Raw genomic sequence first — 13,372 nt, forward strand, 5'->3', positions numbered from 1 at the left:
CTTAAACTTAATCTAAGTGTTGGGCTCAGTCTGCTCACTTCAAATGCGAAGCCGCCATATGTGACGTAGATGTAACTAAATGCCAATAAGCATTATGGAATCAACCACATAACCAAATCTTTAGCCGGAGGAAGACTTCTATGAAGTGTCACTTGTCTCCTTTCGTAAATAAATTGTGTTTAAAAAAGAACGCTTTTCATTGGCTCTGAGAACTTTTCAGTGAAAAGCGATAGGCCAACATAGCTGTTATCAAAATGCCTTAACTGTACGTGATTAACACAACTGCAAACGAGCAGGTTGTTCTACGTCTTAACAATTAAAGTTTACGCCCACTCGCTCATTCAATGCTCATGTAAATTTATGTACGAGACACTGTTGGTTGGTTGGTTGGTTTGTTGTTTTACGCCGCACTCAGCAATATTCCAGCTATATGACGGCGGTCTGTAAATAATCGAGTCTGGACCAGACAATTCAGTGATTTATATCATGTGCATTGATCCACGCAATTGGGATACGATGACATGCATCAACCAAGTCAGCGAGGCTGACCACCCGATCCCGTTAGTTGCCTTTTGCGACAAGCATAGTCACCTTTTACGGCAAGCATGGGTCGCTGAAGACCTATTCTACCCCGGAATCCTCACGGGTCACGAGACACCGTAGGCTGGGGCGATATTTTATGAGAAAATGCAAACACAAACACAGAAAGTAATGTGCATGTTTTTTTATTCAGGTTACAGATTCAAGAACACGAATTCAAGAACTTGACTTGGTATCCTGCAAAATAAAGAGAGAGAGAGTTTATTCAGTATTGAAGGCCTCGTGGCTAAGAGTACAATTTCTTTCATATAACATGAGTACGATAGTGGCATGTGGATGTATTACGTAATTTCTAAATATAAAAGTGTATATCTCTAAATAAAACTATATCTTTAATACAGATTAACACTTCTGTTTAACGGTAAACTGGCAAATTTCTCTTTAGATAAAGGGCAAAACCTCTTATAACATTAACATTTTTTTAGACATCAAGGAGGCAAATTTCTGTCTTGATGGACAATGATGACAAATAACGAGAATTAAACTATCTCTGCTTTTCTCGTAATATGGGCAAACAAGTGCAAAATGATATTCATCATCTAATTCTAATAAATCACAATTATCACAGAACATTAATTCAGGTTGTATTTACTGTTTGCTAAAGCGCTGTTTTTGTACTTTTAAACCATGTGCTAAACATCGGAATTTCGCTCCAACTCTTATAAGATCCTTATCGAAGCATGAGGTTATATAGAGTTCAGTTTCCAATGGTGATTTATATGACGCATAATGGTTCAAGAACACAGAATTGTTAATCTTTTGACTCCAGTTTTGTACAACAATATCAATACATCTTCTCTTGAATAATTCCATGAAACAATGTATATGCCCACAGTCCTGCGATATCCACGCATAACCAAAACCAGATTCAAACAAAAGCATTCTCACATGAGATGCCCATTTAACACTACCATTAACAGCTTGTACTTTCAGCATTTTATAACAAGCACGTGGAAGTCGATTTGACTTCATGCGTATCAGTCTACACCAATATCTTATACATCGACTGAAATAAATAACACTTAGATGATAACGGCAAACTTCACTAAGAACCGCATTAGATGATGCTTTATTACTGATTGACAAATATCTCTTTAAAAAAAAACTTTGGACTTTTTCTATACTTTCTCTAAATGTAAATCCCCAACGCTTCTTAACTACCATTCACTAAATGCTCCCAAACTTCTAACATGCCATGTACTTCCTATCCGAACACATTATTTCCAGATCGTGATCTTATTAAGACAACTTCGTGAGCGCAACAGAAACTGGAACGGAAGCAACCGTGTTTCGTAATAGCATCAAAGATGACCTTGACCTTGGAAAGATACATGGTCGTTATGACTTGACCTGTAATGGAATGTCCTCAGATCTTTGGGCAGCTTTAATTAGAGTGGGTTGCCTGGGAGCTATTCAAATCTGGACTCCCAAGGGGGCCGCCAGCAAGTACCAATGTGGACACTCCTTTTGCCATGCCAGAAACCCAACGAGGTGGGTTCTATTCTCTGAAGGTCCTCGTTGTGCTTCTGGGTGTCACAACACCATGCCCATGAACGTGTTGTTTTCACTAATGTGGTAAATGTCGGAGACCTGTATCACCTCGGGCTAATATGTCGCGATATAACTGACACAGTATTCGAAACAGCAGTAAAAGAAAACTCACTTACTCGGGTTTACACTGAAGAGCATGCCTGTCCTAGTTCCCCTCCTTCGCGGCTTCCAATTCGTTGCAGTATTTAATGTGACTAGCTGCCAACTGCAAAAGGGTCAAAGACAAATATTAATCTGGAATATTCCCAGGATCGGGTCATATTAAAAACAATAATTTTATTTCCTTTGTTTGTTGTTTAACTTCACAATCAGCAATATTCCCGCTGCAAGTCTTGCCTGATTGTTGGGCGCGGTATTAATAAAATAATGAATAAATTAATTAACCAGTAAATATAAATACTATTTATAGACTTTTATTACCCAATATTATGGACCTTCGGTTCAGGTAAACTGCCACCCAAGGCATTTTACCCCTAAAAGGCGCTAACAGACATTAGACGAGTGCACAACCTTGACGTGAACCTACTATTTGCAGAACAGTTTCCATTGCTGCTTCGGTGTTTGTCTCGTCCTGAAAAGGAAAAGAAGAGGGGTGTAATGAAAATCCAATTCCCATCTAGTATAACCTACTAACATATGATAGGCTTTACATTAATGTTTCTGTTCTGTTGGAATAAATAGTTAGGACATAAAAACAAAAAACAAATCCATACATAATATTCTTCCCATAAATGTCCCTACAGCTTTCTTCAAAATTTAATATAATACTTCTTTGTGTTTCTTTGTTGTCTATTTGAACGTGGCACCCAGTAAGATATAGCGATCACTTTCAGAGAGCGGCCTGATGAGTTCTACAACCTATTGCTAGAGTCCCATCTGATAGGTACCCGGAGAAAGGAGTTTAGGAAATTGTTAGTTTATTAATTGTTGTGCGACACACTCACCAACATTCCAACCACAAAGATTTGAAAAATTAGCAGCTACAATATATATAGCCAATACCAGTACCATAGTACAAGGGATGTACTGAGGTCAACATACCAAGTTATGCGAGGACGAATTCATCAATGTTCACTATATATACCTGTGTAAAACTATACACTAATCTCAAGTCAATCTCAAGCATGTGTTTACCATTTTTTTCTTAAACCCATCCTCATGGGAAATACAAATGCAATTTTCAAAACGCGTAATTAAGCTCAAACCGTTCAGTTTAATGAAGTCCTGTTGCAAGGTAGTCCAGAAAGTATCAACGTGTTGGCAGACATGCTAAAAGCTTGTGTACTCACGTATTCTAAAAAAAAAGATACAACAATTACATAAATATGTGTATATTTAGACATTTTCTAAGTATAAACACTGAAATCAGTGATGGGTAAGGTGAGGTGAGGTGACTTATACTCCGAGCCGACCAGTCCTTGTTTTAGCCCCTTAATGCCGAGCGTCAGACAGGGTAACAACAAGTACCATCTTTTAACGTCTTTTGGTATGACGCGGCCGGGATCGAACCTCGGACCTTCCGCTCTCCGGGCGGACGCTCTACCACTAGACCACGGATAATAACAAACACACCCGCAGACGAGGACGAGTTTGTTCATTTTATTTTTTTTATTACACGGTCCTGTGGTTCAAGGTGAGGTGAAATTGGGTTTAACGTCCCGCCCAAGACTATTGCACTTCAATAGCGGCGTGCATGCACCTGTGTGTATGGCTACTTGTACTACTCCGGACTGATGCCGATTTATAGTGCTAGCCCACTGAGATAACATGCCGCGGTTTAACATGAATACCCTACTCAGACACAGTATACTGACTCCGAGCCGACCAGTCCTTGTTTTAGCCACTTAATGCCTAGCGCCAGACAGGGTAACAACAAGTACCTTCCGCTCTCCGCGAGGACGCTCTACCCCTAGACCACGGAGTCGGTCTTGTTATAAGAGAGTATATTCGCTATTTATTAAAGTCTGAATTATATGTTTATCAGTGGTTATAGTAAATCTTTACGTCCGTATATAAAGCATTCAAATATAAAAATCGAATCTTGACCAGACAATCCAGTGAATGTTTTTTGTAAGCAACGATCAGTTCGTTTTACTATAACGATCAACCAAGTCCCAGAGTCTGACCAACCTATCCATTCAGCCGCCTCGTACGACCTGTATATGTTGCTATAACAATTCTAACACCGAATTGGTGGTTATATCATCCAATACAGAAAACACGTTACAAACAAGTGCATTTATATACCCCTGGGAAAAGGTTAGGCACAGCTTTGTAGATTTTACCAAATAATATAGTACTTTTTGAAATCGTATCCTTTTTAAATATTAAGACAAAACACATTTACTTTTGTTTACAAGGTTACATACCAATACTGAAATGCAGAAACCAAAATCGATTCTCTGACAACATGTATTGTAAATGATCCACGACAATAGTTATTTAACGACTCTTTCATTTGCTTATTGTCTGTCTTTGTTTCCTATGATATGATCCCAATATTAATTTTCGCATGTCCAGAGACATACATTCTCCTACCAACTGCACCAGGTATCCATGGTACGGATCAAAATGAGATCAATGTGACATGTAGATATATCCCAAATATATATGGAAGTTCTGGGTAAATGAAAATAAAAGATCGGTGGCGCTTAATTTAATTTGTTTCCAGACGTAAAATATATAATGTATAATCCTTACTTCCGAGTGCGTTCACTGCATCCGCCAGTGTCTCTTCTGCCTTGGAATACTGCAACAGAGTGGGGTCGTTTAAATCATTGATGTATCGACGTTGACGACCCAACACTACTTTTGTCATCGACAATTTCAAAAGAGAAGTTTAAATAATCATGCGATGTAATTCTGAATCAAAACTTATAAAACAATGCCAACGCCTTTAAATTATCGTCAAGTGATATTGTTTAGGGCTTAGCAAAGTGTAGTAAAATAACCCAAATGTCATTATAAAATTAAACTGATACGTTTCCATCTACAAGAGATGTTTTGTTTGTTTGTTTGTTTGTGTGTTGTTTAACGCCGCCCTCAGCAATATTCCAGCTATATGACAGCTGTCTGTAAATAATCGAGTCTGGACCAGACAATCCAGTGATTGACATCATGAGTACTGATCCATGCAATTGGGATACGATGACATGCATCAAGCAAGTCAGCGAGCGTGACCTCCCGATCCCGTTAGTCGCCTCTTACGACAAGCATAGCTGCCCTTTTAACGCCACACTGAAATTTAGCAATATTCTAGCTATATGACGGTTGCTTGTGAATGAACAAGACACACTTGTAGTTGCTACCATGAACAACGACCCACAGCGTTGAGTATATTATTGACTCACAACAAACAATTCACCAAACCTGGTCAATTGAAAGGCCTCGTACCGACCAGTATACGATGTTTGGGACATATTCTAACCCAGAATACCATCTAGGGTTCAAATGTAAACGCAGTCTGTTTTAAGTTAAGAGTAAGATTGCACTATTATGGTTACTTTTGCATGTATTGACGGAAAACATAGAACACGACTACGAATCGAGCAATGAGTGAGTGAGTGAGTATGAATTTACGCCGTTTTTAGCAATATTTCAGCAATATCACTGCGGGGGACACCAGAAATTGGCTTCACACATTGTACCCATGTCGTGAATCGAACCCGGGTCTTCAGCGTGACGAGCGAACGCTTTAACCACTAGGCTACCCGCTCGAGCAAAGCGTGTACATGGCGTATGCATACAATGTGCATGTATAGGGACGAATAGTAATACGTATATTTCCTGAAGGATAAACATATAAAATTAACAGCCTTAAAACTAATCTGAACTATAAGACACACGTGTACTGGCAAAATAATATCACGTGTACTTACGCCCATGTCAAGAACTGTTGTGCAAAAGTGGTCGAGAGCAAACGCCGACTGAAAAATAGTGCATAAATCTTATTAATGTGAAACTACTGCAATGCTTTCACATATACATTTTAATCGGAAAGACAAATACCAGGTTTCATTAAACTCGGTCCGATATGTTGTCAAAAAAGATGAATCTAGTAAACATGTAATTTGCATCCTAAACTCGCGGAAGGGCAATTGCCTTGATTTTGTTTGTTTTTTGTTTGGTTTGTTGTTTTACGCCACACTCAGCAATATTCCAGCTATATGACGGCGGTCTGTAAATAATCGAGTCTGGACAAGACAATCCAGTGATTAATATCATGAGCATCGATCCCCACAAGTGGGATTGATGACATGCATCAACCAAGTCAGCGAGCCTGACCACCCGATCCCGTTAGTTGCCTTTTACGACAAGCATAGTCACCTTTTACGGCAAGCATGGGTTGCTAAAGACCCATTCTACCCCGGAATCTTCACGGGTCGCAAATGCCTTGATCCTACCTTGCCCGTCTTGGCCTGTAAAGCATCTTCCTCCCCAGATGGCGCCTACAAACACAGAGGGAATTGTTTGCAGCTACACCGTTTACAGTCAATTTATGGAAAATAATAGAATATAAGTTCTACATTTTTTGGTAAAGATTAAGCTATATAATTAAAAGATCCGAATGTTCTGAAAAACTGTCAGATTTACATGCGAGTAAGCAAATTTAAATGTAAAAAAAACGACCAGAGTGAGTTGTTTATCTTACAATAAAACACTACAGGGAGAATAAACCACGAGGGGTGTTTTTGTATACGATAACTAACGACGACGAGTCGTGTATTTCGCATATCAGATGTTAACATTATGGACAGCCTCTTTGAGGATGTTGATAAATTTTACAAGCTTTAAAAAATATTTTCCCGTATTTAATGATGGTGATTCCCCGAATACAATCCGATGGCGGCAATGTCGGACAAGTCAGGATGGTTAAGTTTAGTATTTTCTGAATATTCTCACGAACCCAAAACAATTGACGACCACTATGGGTACATTTTCTCCCATTACAGATTGCCATACCTCGCATACTTTTTGATTCGATTGTTAGGTCATTACGTTTATCTGCCTTGTCCAACTACCTCTAAGGGGAACAATTCACTACCCTCTACAAAATAGCGTCGTCCAATTTTCGACGTCATCGAGTTGCGACCGTATGATCGAAGCTCCAGATATGACGTCAATCGTGAAATAAACCACGCCTCCTTCTTCATTGTTTTTTGCGATTAATGGCGTTGCTAGCTTTTAAACTGACGTCCAAAAGAAACTTTACCAACTGAAAATATAAATTTCTGACAAAGTATACATTATTTTTCGATGAAGTCTATCTATAACTCATGACCTAAATACAACAATGGTGTATGCAGAAAATGTTAATCGTCTGTTACATGTTTGCGAGATAACACGCGAAAAAGTGAAAAACACGTGCACCACGGACAACTGCAAATGCACGTGCGGGTAAGGGTATAAAACGATTGCAACGGCAAGTCAGACATTCCGGAGTGATAAAAAACACAAAAGAAATGCCACGACTGACAGTCGAACAACGTGAACGAGCCTTGGGTGTTGTACAGATGGGAGCCACCCACGCCCATATTGCACGAACCTTCAGTTGCTCCCGTGTTGCCGTTACCAACTTGATGCAACGTTACAGACAGACAGGGCGGACCGCTGACAGGCCAAGAACAGGCAGACCCAGGGTGACCACGCCCTATGATGACCGGTACTTGCGTACCATGCACCTCCGAAATCGCTTACTGACAGTGACGTCATCGGCGACAAATGCCTTAGGTCACAGGGTTTGTCGACAAACAGTGGAGACTCAGGGCTCAGGGAATCAGGGCTTTTAGACCATACAGAGGACAGCTATTGACAGCGCAACATCGTCGTCTGCGATTGAGATGGGCCCGGACTGTACGACGTTGGCAACGACGTGACTGGCAGAGGGTTGTCTTCACTGACGAAAGTCTATTCTGTATGTTTAGGGCTGATGGAAGACAACGTGTTTACCGCCGAAAGGGTGAACGAACGGCGGCGTGTTACGTGCAGGAGGTCGTACCATATGGTGGAGGGAGTGTCATGGTGTGGGGAGGGATCTGTGGGCAGGAGAGGACACCGCTGGTCATCGTTGACGGAAACTTGACAGCTCAGTGTTACATGGATAACATTCTTCGTCCAATTGTCCTACCATTTTTCAAACAGCAGCCACGTGGTGTCATTTATCAGCATGACAACGCTAGAGCCCATACAGCCAGAATTGTCACTAACTTCCTCGCAGCCAACAACGTCAACGACCTGCCGTGGCCTGCACGCTCACCCGACATGTCCCCCATAGAACACCTCTGGGACTTGATGGATCGTCGTGTTCGACAACGACCACACTCTCCAGCCAACCGGCAAAAACTGATCTTGGCCCTCCAAGAAGAATGGCGTCAAATCCCAAATCGACTTTTTCGGTGCGTCGAAGAGTTTTTGTGTGTATTGAGGCATTTGGTGGTCACACACGCTACTAATGACTTGTTATTGAACGTGAGCGATTGTTTATGTACTCTGCCTATTGTCCATGATTCTGAAAGCTCGAGTTTTGTACCACACCCAATTTTGGGGGGCTCTGACGTCATTCTCGGTCGCGGTATGATTGTCATTTTCAGTGTTGATTATGTTGATATATTGATCTTCTCAATACACTTTACTTCATGCATGTATGTTTTGTTCTTTTGGAACAAGAGTGATTTCAAACTCTGGTAAAGTTTCTTTTGGACGTCAGTTTATTAAGAAAATAAAAGAAATAAAATGTATCATAATATAAATAGAACAGGCGATGACAGTCAGTTACATTTTGCTACAAACCATTGTTGCTTCTCCGATGAGAAAGGCGAACGCCACAGCCATATAAATTGCACTGAAATTCATTGTTCACGGTCTTGATTTTGGTCACTGAAAAAAAAACACTCACATTTTATGTCCAGGTTTACGCAGTATGATAAGTGCAGTTCATTATTACATAATTTTAAAAACATAACATGTTATTCACAACATTCTATTCTAATTACACGAATTTAATGTTATGCAGGCAGCAGTGTTTCAGCTAGATTGTTAAACTGTTTCAATGTTTTTTATACAACAGGCGATGCAATACCAACAGTAAAAGGGCAAAATATTGTTTATATGTGCAAATAAAGGGTTTCACGAACCTGAATAAACAAACAAAGAAACACACACACAACAAAAGCATGAAGAGCACGGCGTATAACATGAATTAGATTTATAGATACGCACGTTCTGTTGTACTTATATTGATTACATCTACTACCTACAAACCTGCACATGCAACCATTCCTTGCACTAAACAGTGCTGTGCCCATGTGTGTCGTATGCTTTAGGTGCTTGACATTATTTGTTCTTTGACTTTGGTCATTGGTCACGTGGTTTGGCAGCCATATTGGATTCAAGGTTTACACAGTGTCTTTTGGGTAGTCTTCAAATGCAAACAACTTTGAGTCCACTGCATGAAATGCTTTCAAACTTTCTGAGAATTGTCTCCATACAGAACACAACAAATTGTAATAGCCGTTTTTTGGATATCCTTTAGTTGCGTCAATATTTGATTTTGATTTTGATCATTTTTTTTCACCGAAATTATACTTTAAAGATCATGTCTTGTCAGGTTCTCCACAGAAACTATTGATAGTTTTACATGAAGCTTGTGTGCCATATGTACCTCTTTTTTTGTTCTTTGACTTTGGTCATTAGTCACGTGGTTTGGCAGCCATATTGGATTCAAGTTTTTTTCAGTGTCTTTTGGGCACCTGTCTTCAAACGCAAACAACTCCGTGTCAACTGCATGAAATGCTTCCACACTTTCTGGGAATTGTCTCCACACACAACACGGCAAACTCTAATAGCCGTTTTTTGGATATCTGTTTTAGTTGCGGTTGTATTGGATTTTGATTTTGATCATTTTTTCACCGAAATTTTACTTTATAGATCATATCTTGTTAGTTTGTTGACAGAAACTATTGCAAGTTTATATGAGTCAGTGAGTTGGGTTTAACGCCGCTTTTAACAGTATTCCAGTTATATCACGGTGAGTCAGCTTAATGTGGGAGGAAAGCCCGAAGTGATGCAGGTCTCAGACGTTTATCGCTTCGGTGAAACCCACGAGCACGGGTATGGTGCTGACAAACCTAGAAACATAATCGGGGCGAACCGGGATTCAAACCCAAAATTATAGGTTTCTGGCGTGCCCAAGGGACGACTGGGCCACCCGTGCCCCCGCAAGTTTACATGAAGTTAGTATGTCATATGGATCTTATTTTCTGTTCTTGGGTGCACAGAAAAAGTAACAACACTTGGTGGTAATATTTGATAAATATTTGGGACACCCCTGGAACACGTCAATTTCGTAGCGGTGATGTCCTGCAAACGGTGACTATGTTTTGACAGAGTTGGTACAAACAAACCCTTTGAGGATTCGAACATGTTCAATGTCGGAAATAGGTTTTGAACAGACTAAGCACACGTCAATTTCGTAGCGGCGATACCCTGCAAGTTGTGCCTACATATGACGGATTAGGTACAAGGAAACCCTTTGAGGATTCGAACATGGAAAAGCCACGCCCTTACAAATGCGTGGGACCAAGGGGTGGTGATAGAAATATACATACATAATATATCTAATCTATATACAGGGAAATTACTGACACGCACATATATAAATGATGTCAAGAACGTTCTGACGCGCATGTAGAAATAAATCAAACGTCATTTATAGTTTAATACCCAGTTAAACACAAAAGAAAGAATACAAATGACGTTTGATATATTTCTACATGCGCGTCAGTATTTCTTCACATCAGACTTTTGAAGAATCTTTGATTTGATAAACGTTATAGCATCTATAAAACGCATCTTCAAGAGATTCGTATTCATCATTGCATACAGTACAGTGATCGTTTTCTCTTTTTTTTCCAATTTAATATAAACATTACCACAATGGCTACAATTCGGTGTAACATTATATGAGGGAGATTTTATGTATTACTATCTACGGAACATTTACGATTTATGTCGAAGCATTTTTGAAGATACTTGTGTATTACCATGGTGTTTAATTTAAGTATTTAGGGACTTCACAAGGTCAGAAAGTAACTTACAAATGGTAATTTCTTTGTTCTTCCGTTTTATTGTACCACTGTATTATGAAGTGAGTGAGTGAGTTGGGTTTAACGCGTGTATATATATATCACGGCGTGTCAGCTTAATGTGGGAGGAAAGCCCGAAGTGATGCAGGTCTCAGACGTTTACCACTTCGGTGAAACCCACGAGCACGGGTATGGTGCTGACAAACCTAGAAAAATAATCGGGGCGAACCGGGATTCGAACCCACAATCATAGGTTTCTGGCGTGCCTAAGGGACGCAACTCTGCACAGCGAATCGCGGCGCCTTAGACGACTGGGACACCCGTGCACCCTGTATTATGAAGATTTATCCAATAATTTGGAATGGAATGAATAAGTTTCAAATAGAGTTTGAAATTGAGACGACATGTTCCAGTTAGGCTAAACTCGTCTTTAAAACATCAAATTACTTTAAATATCAATATCAAAAGACGAATTATGTGTTGGTAATGCTGTTATCTCTACATTAACAATCACGAAAGAAAACTAACCCATGTATTACACCACTGTGCCCTAGCTTGTTCTATTATTCCAACAGTCCAAACTCGAGACTCAACAACATGTCCGATTACACTGGTCCTGACTGACCCTAGCGGAATTCCGCCAGGCCTCCACGCGACACTCATACCGTAGTCTGTACCCTAGTCCTGCGTCATGACTGTGGAATTTATATTTTTTAGATATTCACTTTGACTAAAAGCCTAGGCAAGTCTAGATCAAACTCGCCATGTCTAGTTTAGTTGATTCCAACACAGCTGAAGAGCAAAGGTTCTTTCACAAAAAGATATAATTATTTTAAATAAATCTTCTCATTGATTAGGTGTTAGTCTATCTGTCTAGATTGCCTAAGTTCTGGTCCTGAAATCAAGGGCTCCATTTTGATTTAGTTGAGTAGATTTATAATTCTAACTACAAAAGATGTATTTCTGGGATATTGATTGATTTTCGATGTGGGTATTTAAAGATCACAAAATAATATTAAATATATGAAATTTATGATGTAGTTAAGGTATATGCACTTGTAAAAACCTGTATTTTGTAGTCAATCAAAGAAGACATTCAACACCTTACATTATATATTGTTTTAAAATGTCTCGCTTCATGAACACGTTCCTGATTTCAATATTGTATTCAATTCCACACATGACTACACAACTTTTATATATTTTACATGTATAAGACGGCTACATGGGCAAGTATAACCGCAAACACAAACTTGTGGTTGTTGAAGATTTTTGTGTGTTAAAACACGTGTTATTGTAAAGGGAAATATAAACATTTAGTCTGTTCAGGTAACGAATTCTAACTATTGTTTCCTGAATTAAATATTATTTAAAACACATTAGCCTACCTCTTGCTGCAATGTGTGGCCCAATCAGTCAAATAGTCATGTCAACGAAAACCCAGACACTTCAGGCATACACATCTTATTGAATGTAATGTGACAACAGATGTTGTTATCAACCAATAGTTACATTTTCCTTGTGTTCATTGAAATTCCTGCATTCTGATTAGCTGAATTGGTCACGTCTTATTGCATTCATTCCCCAATGAATGTTAAAACGTAAGCCGTGCCCACCGAAGCGGACTGCTTTTATTACTTCGGAATGTCGGGGAATCCTAATATTACATGCGAGGGAATTCCCTTTCTGCTCACGTGTATCGCCATGCAGTGGGCATTTAGCGAAATTCATTCATATTCCTTGTCCATACAACCCGTGAGACCGAAGGCCGAGAAGGAATGAAACATCATATGTGCAGACTCGCTCGCCTGTTTTTGTCCCACTCGCCTCGGTGCCACAACTTTCATTTCTTCGGGTTTCATTTCTAACTGGCATTTTTCCAACTAGGACTTCCCGTTCTCAGGGAACTAATGTTCGAATCTGGCGGTAACTGACTATGTCATTTGAAACAGCCGCCTTCTCCCGGACCTATTTGTTCCGGCTCGTTGCAGTCTGACTGTTGCAGTTCTTCTCACCTCTTTCCTTGATTGACAGGTCCTATGAACTTTGTTTTAATCCTACTCTCCGTTGATTGGCTACTCACTGTGTGGGCGTGTCATGATATGTGCATAAATTAAACAATCACCTGATTTATGTCA

The 13,372-nt window shown here is 39.7% G+C and overlaps 1 protein-coding gene across 2 annotated transcripts; it reads right to left on the bottom strand.

Moving 5' to 3' along the window:
- Positions 1 to 709: 709 nt before the first annotated feature.
- LOC124145754 lies at positions 710 to 12,730 on the bottom strand. 2 transcript variants are annotated; one of them, XM_046515650.2, is made up of 9 exons: positions 12,623 to 12,730; positions 8,941 to 9,027; positions 6,555 to 6,599; positions 6,030 to 6,077; positions 4,852 to 4,900; positions 3,441 to 3,445; positions 2,678 to 2,722; positions 2,268 to 2,356; positions 710 to 777 (listed from the first exon to the last, which is right to left on the bottom strand). In XM_046515650.2, the coding sequence occupies exons 2-8, from the start codon at positions 9,001 to 9,003 to the stop codon at positions 2,297 to 2,299; spliced, it is 315 nt and encodes a 104-aa protein (XP_046371606.1). In that variant the 5' UTR covers positions 9,004 to 9,027; positions 12,623 to 12,730; the 3' UTR covers positions 710 to 777; positions 2,268 to 2,296. The 2 variants fall into 2 exon arrangements, with proteins under 2 accessions (XP_046371606.1, XP_046371607.1); XM_046515651.2 differs by having other exon boundaries at positions 2,264 to 2,356.
- Positions 12,731 to 13,372: the final 642 nt, after the last annotated feature.

Source organism: Haliotis rufescens, unplaced genomic scaffold (genome assembly GCF_023055435.1).
Source record: "Haliotis rufescens isolate VD_foot unplaced genomic scaffold, xgHalRufe1.0.p SCAF_21, whole genome shotgun sequence".
Lineage (NCBI taxonomy): Eukaryota > Metazoa > Mollusca > Gastropoda > Lepetellida > Haliotidae > Haliotis > Haliotis rufescens.